Below are 25,100 nucleotides of genomic sequence, written 5' to 3'. Positions count from 1 at the left end.
GATATTTGTGTTGGCTGCTGATAATGATTCTCTCTCATAGGGAAGCGGTTGCAGCCTTCAGACAAAGGGAAGCCTGCTGAACAATGAAAAGGGCTGAACATAAAACAATACTTTAGACTAGCAAGCAGCATAAGGTTTTTTAGAGTTCAAATAATAGAGAGAGTTTGGACTTTTCTAACCAACTGTCAGCCACTGTCTTCTGAGAACATTTGGAGAATCACACAGGGATCAATTATAAACACACAGCTTGATTTAGAACCGTTGCAAAACATTTGCAAGGTATAGGTTGCCATTTGTACGTATAGTATTGCGCGAGAGCATCCTGGAGCTTACAAAAATACATGCTGGAGCCATGAATCAAACTCGGTCATGTGACAGAGGGGAGGTACTGGGCTGGCTCCCAGCCAGTGGTAGAAGCTGATGGGTGGAACAAACGGGGCATAAAAAGACTAATATGACTAACGGATCCTGGATGCGTGGTACCCTTATTTGGATCTACAGGAATGTAGGCTCTAGCAGTTCTGCAGCTCTACCAGCCTTTTGCCTGACACTGGAACTGCTGCTCACAAAGTAGAATCCTGCTGCTCTGTGGTAGGAAGGATAGAGAAAGAACATGGCCTGCATTTTGAAGGTAAATCTCTATCTGTTGCTTGAATGCATTGTTAGAGAGCCCCTTGCTGCTCAGAGGCATGGATTTGGTATGGTCCTATTGCATCTTCGTTGTCTTTTTGAATACTGGCTTTGTTTGGCAAATGAATATGGAGAGATTCTGCAACGTACAGCTGTGCTTTGCTTCCCTCAGCCATTCTTTTCCTCTTTCCCTGCATTGTCAGAACTGTGAGCTAGCGGGAAGGGAAGTGTGTACTGAATAATAGGAGGGGGGTGAGGGGCTCTGGTTTGTCTCAGCTGACTTAGTCGGAGCTGAATTCCTTCAGGAGCAATAGCATTTGAGCAACGGACTTCCAGTATGAAGGACAAAACAGGGGAAGTTCTCTTTTTTCTGACCGTGCAGCATTTACTGCTTTTAAAGCAAAGGTTGCAGATGTACACAGCTGTCCCACTTGCTCCTTAAGCACATGCTCCCCTGCTGAATTCATCCAAGATCCACATGCTCCACACAATTATCCTTAACATTTAATTGCATTTGCTAATTGTGACCTATTTGAGAAAGGGTTTTCCCCTTCACACCAGCAAATATAAGCATAAACTTACCGTCTGATCATAAGCTTTCTCCAGCCTGCTTTCCTCACTGAGATAAAAGTATTTGCAACCAGCTTGTCACGGAGATGGAGGGAGCATCACTAGCACTAAGTATTGAATGAAAGGGGAGGAGGCGGAAGTGCAGTCAGTTGAGAACAAACAGCGTTTGTTTCCTTGCAGTGTGTCACTTGCAGGGAGTAACTCCTGCGCCTGGCTTGAAAGTGGCTTGTTTCTGATTAATTTTCTATCTGCCTTGCTCCTTTCTGTGTGTATTTTGGAAATATTTGCACTCTGTTCCTTTCAGTAAATAAAACTGATCTGTGAACACTTTGTTATTTTCAGTCTGATCTTCTAACAAAGGTTTGATTATCCCAAACTTTGGGATGGCCTCTCATAGCAGTTGCTTTCAGCACATCAGCAAAATGGATAAATTGCAAAGCTTCAAAATGGTCCTCAAATAATAAACGTTCCTGTGTTTCCTTGTATCTAATTCTTATGACTTTTTTTTTTGGTGTTCAATTTAAAAAACAACTTATTTTGCTGTGCTGTTTTCCCCTTTCATTCATTCCCCACTAGTGGATCTGTGGTACCCAGCTGTTTTTTGAGTTTTCTTTTGTGAGCATGTAGGTTGTGGCAGTTTATATTAATAAATATGGAAAGCCTGCCTCAAGTGCAGAAACTTCCCTGAACTAGCAGATTCTGCTTGGAGATAGATTGCAGCAAACTCCTTTAAGCAGACAGCGCTGTGCAGCTGGAAGTTGTGACTTGGGATGAAGAGAAATGAGTTCTGTGAATGGAGCCTGGCTTCACAAAGATAAGCACATGCATTCCTTTTTAAACACTCCCTGAATGACTTAGTTTGGATCTGCAAGTGACCAGAAAACAGAATTGCTTTCTTTTTTTTTTTGACTATGTGGAAAGATCACATGCAAAATCTTCCCTCTGGCCCTAACAGTTAAATAATATTCTTTTAGAAGAAAACTCCAGTGTCTCTTTCCGCCTCCCAGTAATTTCCTCTGCACAGCCTGGTGATACAGCCCAACACAAGCATGACTTTCTTTTAGAGTCCAAATCGTAACACAATAGACACCTTCCCTTTGCCCAGACCTAGAGCTCCATTTGGTTGTAATTCTGATGATTAAATCAATAGATAAATTGGTATTCTCTGACAGACAGCCCTCTGCCACCTTAATTCTTAATCTTTTTAATGCAGGCAGGTGCAAGAATAAAAATTGAAACAGGTATGTGAAGATTAGCTTTGCCATGAGGCACAATGGACTTTTTCAGACAGACATCCCATAGGAGTAATTTAAATTTCTAGATCAAGCTACTTAATAGTGTATAAGTTTTTTAATGTAATGCCTACATATACTCTTCAAGCTTTTACCATAGCAAGGAAATTCAGAATAATATATGTTTTTTGATTTGACACTAGGCTAATTTCATCCTGCAAATACAAGCCTGTTAGCTACACACTCCTTCTTTCTCTTAGGTTTGTCTCTGCTTTCTCATTTATTCAGTCAGTAACCTGTGTGGAAATGTAATTAAAGAAAAAATAATTTGAGCTATAGGTATAGATTTTAACTAAGTGGTGGCACAGTGAATGGGAAGCCAGAACCACTGTGTCCTTGCAAATTCAGCCCTGAGTGCCTCTGTGGCTCTGCCTTGTGTCTTGCCCTGCCTCCATTCCTAGATTTTTAAATTATATCCCCCCTGATATTGAGACTTGCTGAATGTTGGAGTTCTGTATGTGTGAGAGCTTAGTATAAATGAGATTGTATAGAGGTGTCTATGAAGTGCAGAGAACAAAGGTGGCTATTAATAATGAACTGGAGTGAGTTACAGTGCTTAAGAGCATATTAGAAAAAGTGTATAACCTTTAGAAAACAAGACCTTCTTTTACTATGACTACTGGACAAAATAATCTCTGTGTGTAGCCCTTGTAGAAATGCTTGGGAAGGTGATTCTTACTAGGGTGTATGCTGTCTCTGTGGTGTTGTGTGCTCTCCCTAGGTAACATTGGCAGAGCTGTCACTGATCATGGGACCAGAAACTTTGCTTCCCAGTCAGTAGTGGGACATTCTTTTTAAAACCAGTGAAACTTCTTCTGAGGAATTATCTTTTCTGTTGAGGAAATGCAGAGAAAGAGGCGAGTTCTAAGAGGCAGGATATATTTTTATTTTTTCCATCGGGCCTTTAAAAATTGTGGCAGAATAACTGAGTGAAGTGTAGGCATTTCTTGGAAGCAAACAGTTGTTCTTATGCTTGTTACTATGGTAGCTACATACCACCTTGCTGATTACTAGATTAACAGAGTGATTACTATTTATGTAGTCACTATTATCCATAAAGATTTTGAACTCTCTAATTTCCACTGTATCAGCCACTGACACTTTAAAATAATGACAGATGTTATTTAATAAATTACTTCAAAGAAGTGCTACTTTTTGCGTAATTGAAAAATGATACTGCAATGTATCTGTCATCTTACAATAAATACAACATGAATGATAATGATACTCCGTAACATATTGATGTCCCCCACGGAGGACTGGACCATGATATTTTAAAGCAAATAGAACAGGTACCTTAGTTCACACATGCTGCAGTTTGTAGGGGATTATGCCTTCCCCGGTTTACAAACTCTTCTTTTTAAATGGAGGTTTTGATGAAGCTGATGGAGGTGGACTATGTTGTTATCGTAGTACAATTTTAATTTTGTAGGCTTAATGTGGTAGAATTTAATTAAAAACCACCATGTGTGATGGGCCTATACAGTGCGGGCTAAGTGTGGAACCTAGAAAGAGGTTTCTTTCTACCTTGTGTGCAGTGTATTTACTGTGCAGTGAACAAAAGAGATTTCATGTGCCTATAGGCTGGACATGACCTTCTACCAGCAGAGATCACAAGTGAGTTGAAACATTCAGTGAAATTCTGTGGTTTAAATAGTATTTGTACAATGTGAGGCGATGTTATTATTATCATAGCTGATTGTGAGTTCTTCCCTTAGAGTAAGCAGGTGGCCAACCAAAATTGTAGTTTCTTTAATATTTTTTTTTTAATTCAAAGATCGAAAATATTGTTTTGTGAAATGTAACTTAGAGGTTTCAACCAAACAAAACTTCAGCACATGCTTCTAACAGTTTTCTGCAGGACGCAGTCAAAGTTGACCATACCTGTATGTTTACTTATGATTGTTTTGCATGTTTCCTCCCTGTGGTTATCTCAAATGTTTTAATTAAATTCATAGGTTGTGTTTTCTCCTTAGTTTACATGGTAAACTGTTTTTGGTAGGAATTTTCTTTGAGAGTTTTCTCTGAGTGTTCAATGGCCTGCGTCTGATGGAGGTCTTCAGACACTGCAGTAATACAGATAACATTACTATCTACAGACATATGTTCCATCTGCACTTTTGAGACTAAAATAGCAAAGCTGATCTCATTATATTAAATTTTCCAGCCTGGCAAGTAGCTGTTCAGAGGGGAGAGGCAAAAGGTCTAAAAGGATCTGGTCCTGGTGTTCAGATGCTTGTAATTTTGGATATTTAATTATTAGATGTATTTTTTAACCCCTATTTACATGATGAAGATTGTAGATATTTCCTCCCAAGTTTCTGCACCATCAGAAGCACATTACTTGTTCCATTTCTGTTTTGCAGAGTAGGCTTTGTCTCACCATAATTCTATTCACTGCTAGGGATTTGCAGGATGCAGGGCCTTCCACAGAGGTGACCTCTATATCCTGCTTGAATCAGGTCCAAGATAATTCACATACTGCCTTGACTGTTAAATTGACTGCAGCAATGTTTATGTATGGCATCCATCTGTTTTCCTTGCTGAGAAATGTACTTAGATCCTGTTTGATTCTCATGCTGCACTCTTTCCTTTGACATGACAAAAAATGGAGAGATCCTATGGAAAGGAACAAAGGTGACCTCCCCTCCTCATGGGAGAATGTCATGTGATGGATCATTTCCCAGCAATATCTAAATTTGCTGTAGGTTCACTGTAATGTGAGCTGTCTTCTCAGCCTGTCCTACCCTGATGATCAACAGTTTTGTGGGCTGTGGTATTTCTATTGTGACTGGAATCATTCCTAGGAGTATGTGGTTGTATCTCTAGGGATGGAAGGTGTAAATATGCAAAGGTACCGCTTATGATGTATGCACAAATGAGTTGGAAAGTAATAGGTGGATACAACAAGGAGTTACAGAGAAGAATCAGCATTACTGAGGCAGTAAGCAGGGTTTCTTGTTCGATCACTCCATCTTTATTCGCTACAGTTGATTTTTCTAATTCTAAGAAGTATAAAGACACTTTTCATTCTCACTTGCAATGATCTTAAACTAATTATACTTTAAAGATAATATATTAGCCCCCTCCCAAGCAGAAGGAGGTGGCAGCCTAGTCAGTCTAGTCCTATAAGAGGACTTGCTTTGGTTGAATGAATTTGATTTTGATGCCCATATAGCTAAACCGAGGCAATCTCCAGTGTAAGCACACTTCAGTTAGTTTAAAACTGGAGTTTCCTATCTGAATTCATTAGAGGTGCTAAAACTAAAACTGCAAAACCAGCATGAAATTAGAAGGAGCTGTCTCATACTTCGAGTTCTACATTTAAGTAGTTATGTGATAAAGCAGTAATGGGGGAAAGGTTTTTGTATTGCAGTACATCTTTAAGCAATGAAACATGTGTCTTCCAGATGTTTAGGCTCCCCTCTCCCCCTTCAGGGATACACAATTGTTGTGCATATTGTCACAGGTATGGAATTGCATATTAAAGCTAAACTTCTAAAAAATTAGCACTTGTGTGAGAGTTTCAGTGGTTTATGCCTTGTTAATTTTTTCAGTTTTCCTTTTGACATGTCATGAATGCCAGATAACTTGGCATGTCTTAGTGTGACATAAAACATCATAGGAAGCAGCAAGTTCTTATACTTTGACGTAACGTACCAAACCCCTTGAGATATAGGACAGATGTGCTCTTACTGATTTCTAGTGAAACAGCAGCCAAAAGGAAAACATATCTTGTTTTGTGACAGTAACTAAACATTTGTGATTAATTTAAGGGGATCTGAAATGTAGCTTGAAAGATCTTGGTTTGTCTTTTATGTTTTAGGTTTTAGTCACAACTATCACGGCATCTGTACAGTTAATTTGAAAACGCAGAGCTTTCACTGCTTTTTCTGTTCCTTTGCAATATTTCATTCCAGCGGTATCTGTGCACCTTCCAGAAATGTAGTACTGGACATGGTGATCTGTCCAGGGTTTCTTCTTTGATCTTTTCTCAGGGAAGTAATATGTATGTAGCAGGCTGACTTTTTTTTAGGAGGGATTTTTTGTGTGTAGGTTAAAGGAGGAGGAAAAAATAAGTTTTCTATGTATTTGTTAGGAAAGGAAAGGTCAAATGCTCACACATGGAATGGAAGGTGAATTTCTTTGTCTTCCTGGTGGTTATCAGATTAATATAATTTTTAGACCAATCTCCTCCCCTGAACGACTTTTATCATAAAATATATAGTGATTTAATACAAGAAAAAATATTGATTGTAAATTTATTTTACATTTTTAGTTTGACTTTTAGATGTTAAACTGATAATTGATTTTGTAGTTATTCATGACACTTTCCCAACACTTTCTTCTGCCTATCAGTTGCTCTCCATCCATGGTCTGATTCATAGCACAGAAGGTTAGAAGTGTGCACATACATAACAAAGAAGATGTAGAGGTATATTTTATCTTGCCACTATTTGAGACCTCTCTGAGAGATCTCCAAGAGCTAGGAAGTATTGATTTTTCTGGTTGTTTTTAAACAAGGTGGGTAAAGACAGCTCTATTTATTGGATATGTTCCCAAGGAATAAGGCAAAACTCTTCCTTGGGCCCTGTCATCTCTTAAAGCTGAGGAAGCAGTTGTTTCACTGTTGTCAGCGTCAAATACTCATGCGGGATGAATTTGCTATTCCTGTTGAAGGAAAAACTGCATCTACTGCATTTTGTGTGGTGGTTCTTGTAAATAACCCATGCACTGCTTGATATAAGAAAGACCACCTCTTTTCCAGTGGGTTCATTGGTTTCTCCAGAACAGTAACTTGGAAAAAATTACAGTGCATGACTGTAATGTATGTAGTGTTCCTGAGTCTGAGGACAGAATAAAACATAGCTGGATGATGTATGAATTGCTGTATGCCATCTCAAAAAATGTTAAATACTAAACTGTATATTCTCTGCACTCCCCCTCCCCTTCAAGAATACCCAATATTTATGCAAATATTGCCTTTACACTGTTACAAACATGCTTTTGATAGTAGTGTCACAAGTTTTATCAAGTAAGATATACCAGTGCGTTGATATACTTTTTAGGAGCTTTACAGGTATACTATACTCCTTTATTTTTTAAAAATCATTCAACCAACTGGAATTATGTTTTCAATACAAAATTTATATAAATGGGGTTTGGATTTAAAATAATGACAGTTACTTTGCTTCTGATCATTTTAGCAGGAACACCTGTGATAGGGTAAATCTCAATTTATATATCTGAAATTGGAGAAAATACAATGCCGGGTATTCTTTTTCATCTTTACTATTGAGAAGAACAAAGATGAGGCAGGAATTGAAATGAAAGAGTTTGGGACATGAAATCTTGGAAGCGATGCTGTTCAGGAGCAATGGCTTGTGTTGTCTGAACACAGTCCTATTAAGCAGTTCTTCTGTACCTATATAGTATGTGTGACATTTCAAAATTAACATGGGAGCATCACACCTACTAATAATTAAATGAAGCAGAAACTTTTTGTGAAAGGTACATTTTGCAGCAATTTGCATTAACAATAGGTAGTGGAATGCTAGCCTAGGCAGGTAAGGTGCAGGTGTGGAGCAGTTGGAAGTAATCAGAAAAACATTTTTATTTCATGGAATAACAATTTGTTCAGAAGAAATACAGAATTAATTATTTAGAGATCCTGTCTCTTCTAATGATGCATTTCTTGCATGTTGGTTGGTGTAGGATTAGGTATCTTCTGTCTCTTTCTAAAATTACTTTCCTTAAAATTATATATAATCTCACTATTAGCAAATTAGCAAAAGTTTGCCATGTCTTTGGCAAAGGGGATGCCATCTTAAGCATGTAACAACGTGAGATGTCATTCCATGAGGTTTGATGTTTTAATTCTAAATAGGAAAAGCCAGAAACAAAATACCACCTCTTTTTATTTTTTTATTGCAAGTTTCACAACCTTTTGTTAATCATCAGTTTTCACTTTCTTCCAAATTTATTGTTTACTCAGATTTGAACATAATTTTCTTCTTGGAATGATGGGATGATACTACAATTAAGAAATAGAAATATGTATTTATTAGCTCTGTAATATACGTATTGGTATTATTACAAACCCATTGAGGCCAGTAGAACACCACGTGGTGTACTTTGAATAATTATTATTATTTTACATTAGATTATGAACTTATGTGCTTGTGGTTTAAGTATGTACTCCTCTAAATTCCTAAGATCTGGCCCTTCTTCATGAGTGGAAGTAACTTTATTTTTTGGATAAACTCAAAAAGGCTGGAAGGCTTTCATGTTCTAATGTGTTAAGCTCTGCTGTTGGATGTAGTTACACTAGAATAAAGTTCCTGTACGGTTTCATTTGTTCTAATTTAGCAGAAGCATAAAGATTTTAATTCCAGTTTACATGTGTCCACACAGGGGCTTATGTAATTATTAAAATTCATTATAGTTTTACTAAACTTTTCTAGCTTAGCCCTCTCAGCCACATGAATAAGTTATTTACAAGTTACTGTGAGTCAGCTGATCTATTGTAATTTTCCTGTGTGTGCATTTGTCTGTGGCAAGCTAGTCAGGTAATAATTAACTATTAGCAGAAGAGAGCTTTCTATTAGTGCTTCTTATGCAGAGACAAAAAACCCCCACCTTTGCATTTAAAAAATCAGAATGGAGAATGAGACTGACTCATTCTCCTGTGGGATTGTTGGGAGCTGTGGAATGTGTAATGTGGGGAAAAAAAATGGTTGAAGACACATCCTTTGTAATTGGGATATGGAAGATTTGCCAAAATAAAAACTTTTGTAACTTTTTTTCCATATGATTAATGAGAGGATTTCAGACAGCTGTCTCTGCATGTGTCTATTCCTCTTCTTTTTTTCATTTCCTTCCACAGGGCATACAAGTATTTTTACAGTAAAATTAGTTTTACACTACTAAATGTTTTTCTTGGGTATGGAAATGTGAAAAGAGTCACTGAACATTCCAAACAAGATATAAGAAATGTCATCTTTAGGAACACTTTTTCCTTACGTTGGTATGCACTTTCTCTCAGCCAGCACTAACTGCCCTGTACCTGTTATTGAAATCTGGCAGTCTGTGCAGTTCTCAACTCTTATTATGAAATGCAATTCATACTAGGTTTTTCCTTCATGTTCACTGCTACTTGCCCACTCATATTTCATTAAACCAGTTAAGGTATCTTAGTGGTTTTACCAGGTCACTTCAGATGAAACCAGAGAACCAAGGACCTGGAAATGCCATAGAAGTTTCCACCATCTAACCACGCTTCCTCTTGAGAATACTAAATATAGGGACTCCGTCTCCTTGTCTGCAACCACTGCTTTAACCACAAGAATAGACCCAGATCCCAGAGCCAAATGCGTAATCCAAAAGTGACCACCACTCAACGGGTGGTCACTGTCCCAGAGAGCAGAGCCTCTTGCCCTTTCCTTACTGTAGCTTTGGCTTCGGAGACTGGCACCTCTGATGATCCACCTACAGCTACTCACTTTCCCCTCTGTTGTGCCAGCATAGCTGTATGTGGGGCTGTGGTAACATAAGCAGAAAATGGAACTGGGTTAGAATAACTCTTTTTGCTTTCCAGAGGGTTATTTTAAAGATTAATTAGTTCCCTGAGTATCGCAGAGATTGCATTGGGCCCAGCTGAGGAGGTGGTGCAGGCGTAAGGATAACTTACAAGGGGTCAGGAAATCTTTATGTGGATACTAAATACCAAAAAACTTCCTGCAGCAGTAGTAGCAGCCCATACTGTTAATTGTTTGCCCTTCAGCAGGAGACTGCTTGCCAATGTATGGGCAATAAGCCTAGCCTGGATCTAGCCACTGTTTAAATGAAAAAAGAAGCTATATAGGAAGTTCTGAAGCACAAGTGCAGCTTTGTTATGTGCAGGCCTGATGACTCTGAATTAGAGAGGTGACAAGTCCCTTTGTCCAGTCAGATAAATTGGTGCCTTCTGAGTACTGGAATGTAGTTTTAGTGTGCCTAGAATGCTTCATCTAGTCCTGACAGAGATTGTGTATCCTGGCCTTGTAGATCCCTCTATAACCTTTTCCAGCTATGACCAGCTGAGCTGGCTGCATGCTGTCTAGCTTTGCAACCTTTAAACAACACGGTGGGGCCATCTCCCTGTCTGTATATGACACTACCTCCTCACCCACAGTCCTGCACAAACTCCAGGTACCACCAAATATTTGCATTGCTAAAGTTCTACATTTGCCTCTAGGTAAGTCTGAATTATTTAGGAAGCAGTAGTGTATTCTAAGAGCACTAATGCTATCATTCTAGATAGTAATTGCACTCAAACAGCCAATAGACGGTTAGTGACTGTGTCTGTTGGATTTATGCTTTTAGGCCCTTTATTTCTTCAGGTGTGGTGTCTTATTCATTATATGAGTGTATATACATCTATATCCCTCAAATGTTTTTGGTTCTTTTTTGCTTCCTATTTCTGAAGATTATAGAATTCTGTCACTCTGTCCTACTGCCAAGTTTTTTAAATTAAAAGAATGATTACCCATAATTGTATGTGAGAGATCTTGAAGAAGCCATTCAAAATCCATTTTACTTTGTTGTATAATGTGGCCAAATAAGACTGGACAAAAATTTCCCTTGTTGGATCCTATGAGAGCAAGATACAACAGTGACTGCACTGTAATTGGTCTTTATTGAAAGAGTGGTACTGAATGTCTAATGAAAAAAGGATATTAAAATTGCTTGTGGTCTTGCATCTTGCTGGCCTCTGAAGATATCTTGTTTCCTGTTGGAATACCAATGGTATTTAGTAAAACAAGTTTGACCGTGCTTCTAGAATGTGGTGTGTCTGTTCATCTGCTGTCTCCTAGGGGTGTTTGTGCTTTTGAGGTACGTGAGGTAAAGCTCATCTGGCATTTTGTTAAAGCTTTGCTTGCATAGCTTTTCTTGGCTCTTGGTGTGCCTCGTATTTCAGGTGAGGGTTGGAAAATGAATGTTTCTGAAAATTCAGCTTTCAGTATTTGCTAAAACCAATGTTATGCTTGATGGCACTTACGAATTAGCCAGAAGATTGACTGTGCTTTTTTCCCCACTGAGGTCTTGCATAAGACCTTATTGCTACTCACCATTCATTGATTCTAGTGAGAGAATCTGACTTTGGTGTACTTGTTCTGAAAGCAAACTGCAAGAGCTGTTAGACCTACAGACTTCCATTTTACCTTTTACCTCTGGTCATCAGTTTCATATCTGCCTGCGGCCATTGCAATAAGGAACAATTGCACAGTGAAAAGTGCATCCCCCAAAAGGCAGGTATCATGCAGATCACAGACACATGGAAATGGATTGTAGCTGCTTTTTAGCTTCAAAATCTGCAGGAAAACATTATCAGTGACACTGAAAAGAAAATTGAATTTGACAGACTTGCTCCTTTTTATTTTTTTCTGTTTGCCAAATCTTGCTCTCAAAGCGAAGTCCTCAGCCCTTTGTGAATAAGGCCAGAAAGTTGAATTTCATTTTGGGCTTCAAGGCAAGGTACCATGGCTTGTCATGATTTGCTAATGGCACCATTAAACTGCTGTTGTTGTATTTGTAAAGTGTCTTGTGAGGCATTGCATGACAGTGTTCTAAAGCAATTTATGGGAAAATGTAATCCATTTATGGAAATAAACATCTCTGTAAGAAGGAAAATGGAAAACTCATTAGTAGTTTACGTAAAACAGTGGGAATTCTACTTGGGGTGTTTGTGTGTGTACTAAAGTATAATAAAAACCTGAATATCCAATTGATTTTAAAAATATTTACTGGGAGGAAACATTTATTTTCTTGTACCAAATGAAAATGAGTTTTGAAATTTTTCTTCAGTCTTCAAGGTCTATGGCTCTAGCAGCCTGAGGTGTGTGGTGACCAGTCGTATGTTTCTTCACTCAGTACAGTTTTCCATAAACAGCTGTGCACTTTATCAGTTGTAAGTAATTATATAGTTTATCGGTATTTCATTACTAACAAAAAAAATTTGCTGTTTTCATAGATTTGTAGAATGATTTGGGTTGGAAAGGACCTTTAAAGGTTATCTCATTGCTTGGACCAGCAATGGTATGATAACATTGATCTAGTGGACATATGGTTGTTTTAACCGCGGTTCAAAACACTCACTAACAATTCTATGTAAATGAGTTATGCTTTATTTTTCAAGTCAATACTTGAGACCTTCTCATCCAAATTAAATTAGAAGAATTGCTTTACTTACATAGGACTACCACGCTTTACCTCATCTTTCCTACCATCTGTAGTGGGAAAAAAAGTGAGATTATAAGATCCGTATTGAATCATGGGTATGATATTCCAGATGACTAGAAAGGATAGAGCTATGTTGCATGCATCTGTGACTACTAGACAAGCAGAGCACAGAGGAATGGAATTGGTAATCAACTCACTGCCTAGATGATGTTCTTTAATATACTGTTGAATAAAAAGTATAAACTATTTTTGTGCTTTTAATAGGCTTGTTTCATTTCAGGAATTTAAAGCTATTTATAAATCAGGTGAGAAAGGTATTAATAACTTCAGAGAATAAGTCAAGTTTTGCTGATCTTGTGTGAAAAGTTCCCTCCTAATATTCCATTTAGGTGATTGAAGACTGATAATAATTTTATTAGCATAATAAATGTAGTATTGTTATGTATCTGTAATGTACTTGCTTAATAATTTCTTTGTTTTTGTACTTTTATTAGTCATCTATTTGCCATGCAGTCCATGAGGAAAGGTAATGAAATATATTAAGGGCTGTATCCAAACCTGTGGAAAGACGTAATTAATTGAAGTAATTTCTTTGAAGTATAATAGCAGATGCAAAGGACTAATTCAAAGAAGATTTAGGCAATACATGCTTTGAAGTGCTAGCCTGCAAATACATAAATAATATATTTATTTAAATAAAGTTATATGAAACTGTCTTCTGAAACCTGAGTCTGGAGATCAGGTCTAGTAATGTAACCTTGGGTTAAGTTTAGATGAGGGATGTCTTTTCTGTTTCTTAATTTGTTACATTCTGCCAATCAGATATGAAATTCCAGAAGTACTGTCCACATTTTGCCAAACAACTTCAATAGCACTGGGAATTAGCCAGGGCTATCCCTGAAGGTATTTTATGATGCCCTCAGTTGGAAATTATAGGAAAAACTACATTAATAATTCTGAAATCAAATTACATTGTATTTAGAAATGTTACTTGAGAAGGTATAAGATTTCTTGTATGTTTGTACTGTAATATTCTTATGGGTTTAAAGGTTCAGTTGGTTTTACTAAATCAGGCTTATTTCTACAATAAACAGGACAACACATGGGTTGCTGTTGTTTAGGGGGGTGAATATGAAATTTGCGTAAAACCCCAGGTAAGATAAAGTTAGTTTTTACAGCACTTTTATTTCTTTGCAGAAATAATGCAAACAGGAGAAATTTAAACATAAATCTGAAATTTTGTTTTCTTACTCTTTAGTGCTTCAGAATTGTTAATTTATTTCCACCCACACAATGATTCTAAATAAAAAAAACATGTCAGATATCTCAACTGACTAACTGCTTTGCCAGACTCCAAAGCAGCTAGATGCGAGTGCATCCGTTCTTTCCCAGACCCACAAAGGGGGAAAAATGTAGGAGTAAGCTGTGAAAGGCAACTGTCCCTCTCTGAATTTGGCTGATGGGCTGAGTGCGGTTGTAGGAGCCGAGAAGCAGGGGCTGTCCCTGGCTGCATATGGATGGTGAGGTGAACTTTTCCAGCACTGAAGTGGTGAAATGTGATTAGCCATATAAAGAGTATAAGATTTCTACCATTAGGAAGAAATAACAGAATGGTAGGCCAGGCTTTTTTCTGTTTTAATTTCATTGTTGCTATTGAAGCACTAAACAAGTGTAGCAACGTATGCATAATGCAATAGGCTGGATCACCAGGTGTTTCTGATCTTTTTCCTGTGAGAGGAAGGAACTATTGGCTTCTCCTTTCTGGGTTATGATAGTAGATTTTATTTGTTTGTTCTTTTTATGTCTGTTGGTTGAAAAAAAAAAGCATCCAAACAATTATTTTTTTTCTTGTTCTGCTGAGAGAAACATTGGTCCATGAAAACCAGCCATGGGAGGGCTGGTTATGTGACATCAAATGATTGCCTCCCAAGCTGTGCACATGCTAAGGCATCTGCGTGCAGTAGTGCTCATTTGCAGGACCATGGGGGTATTGCTGCCTCTCTGAAAGCCAACAAAAGTTTGCACCTGGGCTGCCTGAATAAGTGAGGTGCCTGATGGCATTTCTTTTAATGACAGCCTGTTATCTGGCTTAATTAAGGCCTTTCTTCAAAGAAGAGATCTTTAACTACTGTATGGATTTTTAAAACTTGTCTCTTCCCTGGCAAATGTAGGCACCCAGTAGAGATTGGGGCTTGTCCCTGTTCTTTTCCTGCCACAGGCCAAAAGTAATTCTGAAGTGTGACAAGGGAGATGGAAAGGACTTGTTGGATCAACTATTAGACAAGTTTTTGCCCTGTCCTCATCCCCTAGAACAAATATCAAGTATGCCTGTGTGTGTATGGGAAGATGGTGTGTGTGTGTGCTTTTTTTCTATAGGAACTAAAAATAAAAGTCAAAAATCCCAAAGCCTGAGTTTTCTCCTTTGCAAGGAGTGGGAGGCAGATAAGCACCCACCCACTAATGTCCTAGTTGTTAGAAAAGAAAAATCTTAAGAGAAGAGTCTGAGGGAGCTGGGTTTGCCCAGCCTGGAAAAGCAAAGACTGAAGAGTAGCTTCTAGCAGTCTTCTATCTCCAGAAGGGTTAGAGAAGAGGGAGACAGGCTTTTCTCAGAGGAGCATGGTGGAGTCAGCATCCACAAGCTGCAACAAGGCAAATTCCAAATAAATACAAGGAGAAAAAAATTACACTAAAACTGGAATAATATTGGCACAGTGGCCTGGCATAAACAGCCTTGAAAATATTCAAAAGTCAACAAGACAAGGTCCTGAGCAACCTGATGTGACTTTGAAATTAGGTCTACTTTAAGGCAGGAGGTTTGACTAGGTGATCTCTAGAGGTCTCCAGTCTTAATTATTCCATGATTTTATGATTCCTATAATGCTGCTTAATTGTAGTACATCATATGTAGCAGGTTTATTGAAATATGCTTAATAGCTGTGGTAGCAGAATCATCCTCACCTATGGGCAGGTCAAGCATTTTTGGTTCTTTCTTTAATCTTGCTGAGGTGGCATAGTGTTACCTCCAGAAGGTAAAAACACCAGGAATTTGATGATTTTACATGTAGAGGGGTAGATTAAAGAGCTGGAAATAGTGGTCCTTTAGCCATGACGTGAGGAACTGTTTATCAGTTGGCTTAGGGCATGAATAAATTACTGACTGGTTATCCTGAATGTAGCATTCTTGATCCTTTGTTAAGGTGTCTGCAACTCAGTGCAGGCTTCTTTGAAAAGAATTACAGTTTGCAATACTCTAAAGAAAGCTTGAAGGATTGTATTTGGCAGCAAACTTTAATGTGGCAGAGGTTTTTTGTCCTAGACCCTAAATTTAATTTGTTCATGCATAATGCACTCAGTTGAAAATTTTCTGAAGTGGTGGGGTATAACTCTTCTTTTTCTGCCTGTGTTCAGCTAGACAAGGGAATCTAGGTAAACCAATAAGATTCTAGTAATTTGATGGTTTGTGAGATTGGGAGTGCAAATCCCGGTCCATCTCTTTTCAGCACTACTTTCTGCAGTTCACAGACTCACCTTGCCCTGTTTTTTCCCAAAGGCCCTATTTAAAACCTAGATTCAGAGTTATTAACTTTTTCACCAGGAAAGTAAGCTTTCAGTAATTATACAAGAGAGACTACCTGGAATGAGGTTTATAGCTTACTACTGGTATGAAAATTCTATGGGGTTTTTTTTTTCGGTATTAAGGGTAAGTGTGGGAATGTTCGATACATATGCCTTTAATAGAGATGAGTATGATGAACAGGAGTGATTTATTCCAGCTGTTTCTGCTGAACTCCACACTTTTCTTGTTTCTCAAGGGTTGTAGTACTGGCACAGTAAACTCTGAATTCTGCTCACCCAAACTGTGCGTGGTAAGACTGTGCTATTTGCATCTCACAATGTTATTTTTACTGGAATGGTAGAATGTACAATGTTTTTAAAGGACAACATCTGCTAGATATGCACAAACCTAGTCTAACAGGTTTCAGAGGAGTTAAAGACATATTTTGCTTTGTTCTCATCTTATGTTTTTCTTGAGGATTATTACAAGCATCCCACAGCCCCAGAATTGGTTTTATTACACGGTCTATTATAGCAGGCCCAATCAGAGGCAAATATGCACAATTTCAAATAGATTGCTGTTTGCAAGACTGACCTAGAATCTGTTTGCATGCATGTCCACATTCTGGTGGATGAAGGTTAAGGGCAAATGTAACTACTGACTGTAACTCATATCCTTTTGTCTTTCTGGATGTAGCTTCTGGCTTTTCAATACTTTTACCAGTTCCTAAACTTTCTTTCATAGACGTTGTCTGATACAGACACAATATTTTTAATATTTTCTGACTTTGATAGAACCGGATAGACGTTACTATGCATGACTAGAATAAAGGTTCATTTTCAGCCGTTCAGACCTCCATATCAAAAAGCAGCAAACTATTCCAGCGTTTTCAACTGAAGGGTCTGTGTCCTACCTTACAGAAGCTGTAAATAAACAGTCCGTCCTGTCAGTTTGTGGGTTTAGTTGCTGTTACTGTGCTTAGCAGATCAGACTTTTTCTGTTTTAAATTAAGGTAAAACTCCCTGTTGGGAATGTCTCCTCTGCAGCTATAGCCAGAGATTTTGACAGTGTTATTCCTCTCTCCAGAATCTTTAAATGTATCCTTTTAGTAAAGGATATAAACTAAAGGACAACTGAAACAGGTCTTTTGCCTTTATTAGTTTACACCTGGATTGAACATGTCTGTTGTCTCTTTCAGCACCTCTGGTATTTTAAGGAATAATTACTAAAAAAAATATGACAAAATAATAAGCAGAGATTGGACATAAGTCAGAATAATATCCTGTCTTAAATCCAGTTTATCGTCCCTCTTTTGGTTTTGTCTAAGCAACACAACAGTTTCGTGTAATTTGCCAAGTGGTTATATTAAGTGCAAGTCTGACTTGGCTGTCAAGGACAGTATGTCAGAAAGGTCTTTTTGAATAATCTGCTGCTTCCGTAGCCATACAGTTAAACTTAGAATTTAGGTAAATAGGAGACAACAGATATTTTTGTTCCTTTTTTTCTTTTTTTCCTAATGGAACACATTTTTCACTGCAAATGATATAACAACAAAAACTTCTGATCAGCCACAGGAATTTAAAGTCTTAGTCTCTCCTAGTAATCTGAATTTTTCTTATTTAGTCTTTTTCATATTTCTATGAAACTCGTGCAAGGTCAGCTCTGACCTTGCTCAGATGGGATTAATTAGTCTGCTTTCTGTGAGTCTTAACCTGTACTTCCAGAAGAAAGGATCTTACTCCTTTCTTAAACACTGCTTTTTACAGGAGTGTTGTAACAGAGCAATGTTATAATTAAAAAGAAAAACGACAAACCAAACCTAAAAGTTTAAACATTGTGCTCAATTCAAAATTGTTGAATCAGGATTGTCTGTCTTACTGTAACAATGACTTTCCAGGACAGATATATGAAGGATTCTTTAGTTTCGGTAATGAGACTACTGGCGGTCCTGGTGTAGAGAATTTGGTTTACCTTAAGCATTTTACTAGCCACACAGGAGTATGAAGCCATTTTATGTTGTTGTGTTGCTTTTGAAGTAAACTGTGTTCTGCAGAAGACAGAGTTAAATTTTTCTTTTAAATAGTAAAATAACAGGGAGATAACGGTGCTGGGACAGAGAAATAAATATGGCATGTATTTTGAGCAGTACTGGGTCACCCTACAGTGGTGTTGCAAACAGGCTTGGGTGCTTCTATAAGCCAGAGCACATTTCCATGGTATACTGCAGAGCTTCTGCCCTTATTGAAGCTGCAAAGTAACAAGCTAATGGTCTCTGCAGCATTAAAAAAAGAAAAAAAAAGCGCATAGCTTAATTGAAATCAGATGTAGTGAGAAAGCTATGTCCCAAGGCCAAGGTGGGTGGTTGTCAGTAGTCAGGAAATATAGCAGTGGTTGCACCTGCCTCTTTTATTTGGGGACATGAATGATATTTGAATAAAAAATAATCAACTTATAACATGCAAATCATGATTTTAGTAAACAGAAAAAAGGTGTTTAATTCTGTCTTGATGGATAAAAATGGTTTTGCTGGTTAACTTTTTCAGCTGCTTGAAAATGCTGGAATCTCAAACTTTTAACTGTAATGTAACTGTCCTATTTAAAGGTACTGTACCAACTGCTTTTCTCACACTGAGTCCAAAACACTGCTAAGGCATAAATACATTGTAGAAACAGAAGGTAAGCTGTGAAAATTTGCAAGTAAGACTAGCAAGTCTTAAGGTAGCTGCAAAAGTTTGAAGACATGTAAGAACAAGCACAGTGTTTTAGAGGATCCTTCTAGGACCAAAGAAAGGAGGGATTTTACTCTTGAAGTCCCCAAGGGCATGGTGCTCCCCTGGTGTTTCTCTGCCCCTGCTGTTTAGTTCTGCTAGATACCCAAATGCATGTCCTCCCTAATGTTTTCTGCCTTAATTCAGCATAGCCTATAAATTGTTAATATGTTCGTCATAAGTCATGAAGTAGTTACTGCGTAGAAGACTGGTGCTATTTCAACAGCTGTGAAAATGTGTTTGTTTCAAGGATTGCATGACTCTGAATAAATATTTCATTAAATGTGTTATGAATGATGTATTTAACAACTAGAGCAGGTCAATAATCTTTAGAATTAAATTTAGTATTTTTTATTAAAGATTGCCTATTTCAGTGGTGAATAGTAAGCATGTCATGCTATAGACAGGTGTTTCATATGGTCTAAGTGCTATATTAAATAGCTAGTCAATATCTGCATTTACCAAATGAAATTAATTTATTGTATTTATTTTTTTCTGTGGGTTTCACAGTCCATTATAAATGATTTATTGATCATATGTAAACCAGTTTAGTAAGCTATGTTCTGTCTCTTAAAATGAATGCATTGCTAGTAGGGCTTGGTATTGCCAACACTTTGTAAATTGTTTGAACAGTAAGTTACTGAAACATCATCTGAAAATGCATATTTATGCACAGCTCCTTAGAAGTTATTGTAGATGACTTTTAAAACATTGCATTCAGTCTGTAGAATACGGTGCTTTCTGTATTTCACACTTATTGGTAAAAGCAGTTTGTGGGGAATTGTCCCATATACTATAGTATTGTTTTCTTAGGCAGCAACAACGAATTCAACATTGTATGTGGAAAAGATGACTGTAAAACCTACTTCATAGGAACCATCCATCTAGGAAAACAATGCATGAAGCACTATGATGTTTTGAAAATTATACTGCCTTATATTCCAGCCTAAGATGGGTGCTCTGATATTTTTTAAGATAAGATGAAAGTGCGTTACCTTTCTCTGAGGATCATTTCCTGCGGTGGTTTTTTAGTTTTTTTTGTTTTAATAATGTGCCTGTCAGCAAAGTTTTTCCACTTTAGTGGCTGGAAAATCTTGAGTTGGAGAAAGAATAAATAGGGCATATTCCCATATTAACACTGATCTTCATGGTTGTTGCTGATATTACTGGTAGCTGGGCTGTGAATATCTGAAAGAGCTAGTTTGTCTGCCAGAGTTACACTGCTGAGGGAGACAAGAACCCAGAGCAGAGAAACTACCTATAGACAGACTGAAACACAAATAGAAAATGGGACTGGGGGCTGCCTGGTGACAGCTTTGGGCCAAGGTTCTTGCTCCTTTCTAGCACTCCTGGTTTTAAATTTCCTTTTCCAGCAGTGTCATGAATTAACGTGTTCAATTTTTACTTTCCTTGGCTGAGCCTCAAACTATGTTGGTTCTCAGCCAGTTGGTCTCATCACAGTGTCAGTGTGCCCTTAACTCACTGCGGAGGCTAACTGAGTCTGATTAAAGGTCTGTGAATGGGATTTTGTATGTGGGGCTGGCATCTGAAATAAAGCTTTTAAGCATACTGTGGATGCAAAAAGCATTTTTGTAGACATTGTAAAACCCACTGAAACTCTTTGACTGAGGCGAGTATAAGGGACCACAGAGCTAAGGACGGACATTTTTAAGCAGCCTATAAAATATAAAAAAAATCACTCCTCTGTTTTGATTGTTGTGCAAAATGGTCGTATATCACAAATTAATAATTTGTAATTGGAAAGCTTAGCTGAAAGTACCTTCAGAACGTGCAGCTGCATGTGCATTGTCCCCCTGGTTATTTTTTGATTTGTTTATTCATTTTGTTGGGTATTTTTAAAACAAAATATGATGAAAATTCATTCACACTTGTAGTATGGAAGCATAAACAAATGTCAAAGTATTTGCTCAAGAACTCTGTCTGGAGAGAGCATAAAAAATTGGAAGTTTAAGATGCTATACTGTGTGCATGGCAGAAGAAATAAGAGTAAACATGAAAAATATTTTCTCTTTCACTGTGCCCTGGAAGAACACAGAGGCAGGAGATGGTGATAGTGTTGGAAGCTGCATATGTTGCACTGTTATCATTACTGATTGCTTACTCTTTCAGAAAAAAATGAAGATGCAGGTTATGTTAGAATACAAAGCATAGGTGGGGCAAGACAAACTCATTTATAAACATCGTTGGGTGCTCAAAAAGTGGTTTACGATCCATAAATTTAAGCTGAATAATGAGGTATTGAGATTTTTGCTTCTGTCCTGTGGCTTCTTGAAAAGTTCCAAAACCAAACCAACCCCCTCATAACTGCATCAACTAATCACTGTGTATTTGTAGGGGCTTCTTCAGTTGCTTTTGCTCTCCTTTTAATTTTCCTTCTTTTTTTGCATTTCCCACAAGTAAGCAGTTGCTGTACAGTGTTGCTAGTACAAATTTTCTGCAGCCTGTGTTAAACTAATGACTCTAGACTGTGATGTCCTGAAATCTACACATAGAAAAGTGCTTTAAGTACAATAACATTGTAAAAGACTGGATTCAATTCCTCTTCTAAGTTAATGAGTTAGCTTGAGCACGGAAGAGAAAAAAATCTGTGCAGACCTCTGAATTGTAGTTTAGTTGCACTATGCCCACTCTCTTTGGAGCTCCGCAAGTGCATGGGAAATTATTAGACCTGTTGTTTGCATTAGTTATAATTTGAATTAATCCATGAAGTCCTGTTTCACTTCTGGTACACTAAAACAAAACATTCAACCTGAAAGAGAGTCTGATACCAAGTGTGGTTGTGCATGTGCAAGGCTGGCTTGTTCGGTACTGCCTTCCCCCTGCCCTTCCTGCTGTAAAGGCTGTGCAGGTGACTTGGGTGCATTCAGAGTCATTAGGACCCCTTAATATATTCCAATATGTCAATTATTGACTGAATAGCTCATTAATTTGGCTTGTTAAGGTCCAAAATTAATTTTGCCTCTTCTCCTTGAAGCTATTTTCTACTGCTGTTAGCAAAATCTGCTTTCTTTCCGATTCAACACATAGATATGCAAAACATTGAAATTTCCTTTTGGACAGTAACAGACAAGACAAATACTGTAAACTGTGCATTGGCCATGACAAGTACGGGCTTGAGCCAGAGCCCACAAAAGTCACTGGAAAGAAGGTCATTGACTGGACTGGATCTCTAACTCAATCCTCTTGCTAGCAGAAAAGGGAATGAAATCAATGGAATAAGAAGTCATGCATGTCTGATATTGCATGAAAAAATCTTTGGGATCTAATAGGATATGTTTCAGCTTGTGTTATCAGCAGTGTCAACACTACTGTGTGTATGCATTCTTCTCAATGCATTGACATTATTTGGGTTAGATTTAGCCCGTGCCTTATATTCATTGCATTGCATCTATCTCAGAAGCCTCTGATATTTGTTTTACACTCCTGCCTTGCTTTCTTCCCTTTTTAAGACTGTGTATTGACAGACATTACAATAAGATTCCTATTTGCTACAGACCTCTCTTGCAGCTGTTCTCACTTTGAATTTGATTTTTCAGCCACCCTGCTCTTTTCTATGGATCTGGTTTGTCCATTGCTTGTTTCTATCAAAAACGGGCAAGCGAACCCCCCTGCCCCCCAAAGCCCTGGGAATCCTGCTTTTTTACAATGTGGGAATTAACCAGGTTGATGATGACTTGGAGAAAAGGCTTTTTGATTCTTGATGGCAGAGACTGCACAGGAGCATGGTGACATCCATTGTGTAAAAACTCTTGGGTCCTATTTCATACAGTATAATGGTAAAATCTGTGGTGTTCCTGTCTGTCCAGTTTCTAGTAGATGTGTTTCTGTTACAAAAGCTTCCCTTCTGCTATGGAATGGCCCAGAAGGCAGCTGGCAGTGTGTCTGTATTTCTGGGTTATGTAGGACACATAACAGAAACTGCAATATTTTTTTTTTTTGTTTTTCCTTCCTCCCCACCCCCCAAGTAATCTGTCAGCCATTTTTGCCAGAGAGTCTGATACCAGATAATGGATGGAAGGAGCTGTGGGGAGGGCAGAGGGAACAGGTTCAGTTTTTTCCTTCTTTGTGAACCTATTTCTGCCAGTCTTGTGTCCATTACTGTCAAAATAACTGGAATCCAGGCCATGAATCTTACAAATGAAGACTATAGACCAAAAAGACCAATCAGCTCCAGAGACTGCTTTACAGGTATGCTTTTTTGTGGTTTGCTGCTGTTCTCCCCCATGGAGTCTGGTGAGAGGCATAAGGAGGTGTCTGAGATAGTGGCTATCCAAACCCAGTGTGGCTGTTAATCAGGCAGCTGAAGAGAAGCCACATCCAGATTGCTGCCAGATGTTTGTCTATGCATAGATTTTCAAGCTGTGAAGCCAGATCCCTGCCAGGACTGATAAGGCTAGGCATAAAATGTTGGAGGTGGCGTCATGTTGGCCCAAAGGGTAACATTTCAAAAGCTCGTCATGCTCGGCATTTAAAAAAATTTGTAGAATTGCTGGGTCTCAAGTCTTATTTTTGAAAAGCAGTTTAAACGTTTGGGAATACAAAAAGATACATACTTGGTGCCTGGTTTCTGTTTCCTTGATATCAGTAAGAGTTTGGGTCGTAGGAGTCTGTGTGTTATTTTATAAGGATCCCAAGGCCTCAGAGTTGCTTTTCAAGTATCTTACCTGAAGTGGTGTTTATTTTGAAGAAGATAGTTTAAATGTATACGTCTATATATGAGGAAGCATTTTACAGCTGCTGTGTGCGGTGTTCTGAGAAGCGAGACATGGAGATCTGAACCCTCTCATCCCAATTTCTGTGCAGGTGCTTTAAGGCTACCAGCAAGGTATGAATCCTTTTCATGTCATAAGCAATTTTAGTCCTGTGCTTATCCAGCGTCATGCTCCAATCCTCGTGAGGACTTTTGAATATCATTGTAATGATAAGGATGTAAATTATACTAATACACATAGAAGATTGGCTGTGAAAGGTGAGACCAAAGACCTACTTTGCAGAAGGAAAAGAGCAAAGCAAGCATGAGGCAATGCTTCCCCTGCTCCCTCCCATCCCAACAATTTTGTAAGGCAGGCCTTCTGAGCCAACAGTGCTTTCTGTTTGCTCCATAACTCTTAAGAAGCTTCTTTCATGAACTTGTGCGATCTTCTCATGAACCCACAGAGCTTTATTGTGTACTGTGGCAATGGGTGCCACAGCTTAAATGAGCCACATGCACAGAAAACACCTCTTGATGCTCTATATTTCTTTTCTTGAAAGGGTCAATGAAAATCTATCTCCTCGTAGCCTCTCTGTACCACACCATATACTATTTCCCTGGCTACTTGGGGAAGGAAGATATTCAACATAGTCTCAGCACAGTCTAGAGGTGCCTACCATTACCTGAAGGGAAGCATCTCTCTTGATAAAAGACATAGTAGTTTGAAAACTTTGAGTGTGGAAAATAGTGATGTAGCATTCTGTATGATTAAATATGGCACTCAACTGAACAACGTCTCTAGGTGTTAAATAGAACCGTTATGTTTAAAGAGGTTGTTGCTCTTTAAAGCCAGAAATGTGGCCATTGGAGACATGTAGTTTTTTTGTTGCTGTGTTAGTAACCCCTATTCTAATTACTTGGGCATTAGGCTGGGAGATGGGAATTTCTGCATTTTAATCCTTATTCAGGTTGTTTTCTTAAATGTGAGCCAATGTGCCTGTGTTCACTTCTCTTGCTTTTAAAAAAATTAAAATACTGTTTAAAGAATAATATTCTCTTTTACCATGAGAATCAACCAGCTAGCATTTTGTAAACATGTAAAAGCATTCCACAAGTAATTTTACTATTACCTTTTTTTTGTTTATTTTTAAACATTAGTATTTTTTATAATGCTGATGTTAAACTATTTGCCTGCATTAAGAAGACCTTGTAGTAAATAGTAGACCACTTATTAAGTACACTTAAGCATTAGTGAATACTTTAAAGAGTATTCTGTTGAACATTTTTGCAAGCAGTGTCTGCAACCTTCAGGCTGTCTCTTCAAGTCCCATTTTGGTTAGGAAGATGAA

At 38.0% G+C, this 25,100-nt stretch overlaps 1 protein-coding gene across 1 annotated transcript in view; it reads left to right on the top strand.

The window, feature by feature from the left end:
- The first annotated feature begins 398 nt into the window (after positions 1 to 398).
- Positions 399 to 25,100, top strand: part of ST6GALNAC3 (ST6 N-acetylgalactosaminide alpha-2,6-sialyltransferase 3) — a 228,563-nt gene continuing 203,861 nt past the window's right edge. The window contains exon 1 of the mRNA XM_040611156.1: positions 399 to 631. Coding sequence (XP_040467090.1) covers positions 614 to 631 — 18 coding nt within the window. The 5' untranslated portion in view covers positions 399 to 613. The remainder of the gene's footprint in view (positions 632 to 25,100) is intronic.

The sequence above is a fragment of the Falco naumanni genome, chromosome 11 (assembly GCF_017639655.2).
Source record: "Falco naumanni isolate bFalNau1 chromosome 11, bFalNau1.pat, whole genome shotgun sequence".
In the NCBI taxonomy this organism is placed as follows: Eukaryota; Metazoa; Chordata; class Aves; order Falconiformes; family Falconidae; genus Falco; species Falco naumanni.
This window is presented reverse-complemented; position numbering and strand designations above follow the sequence as displayed.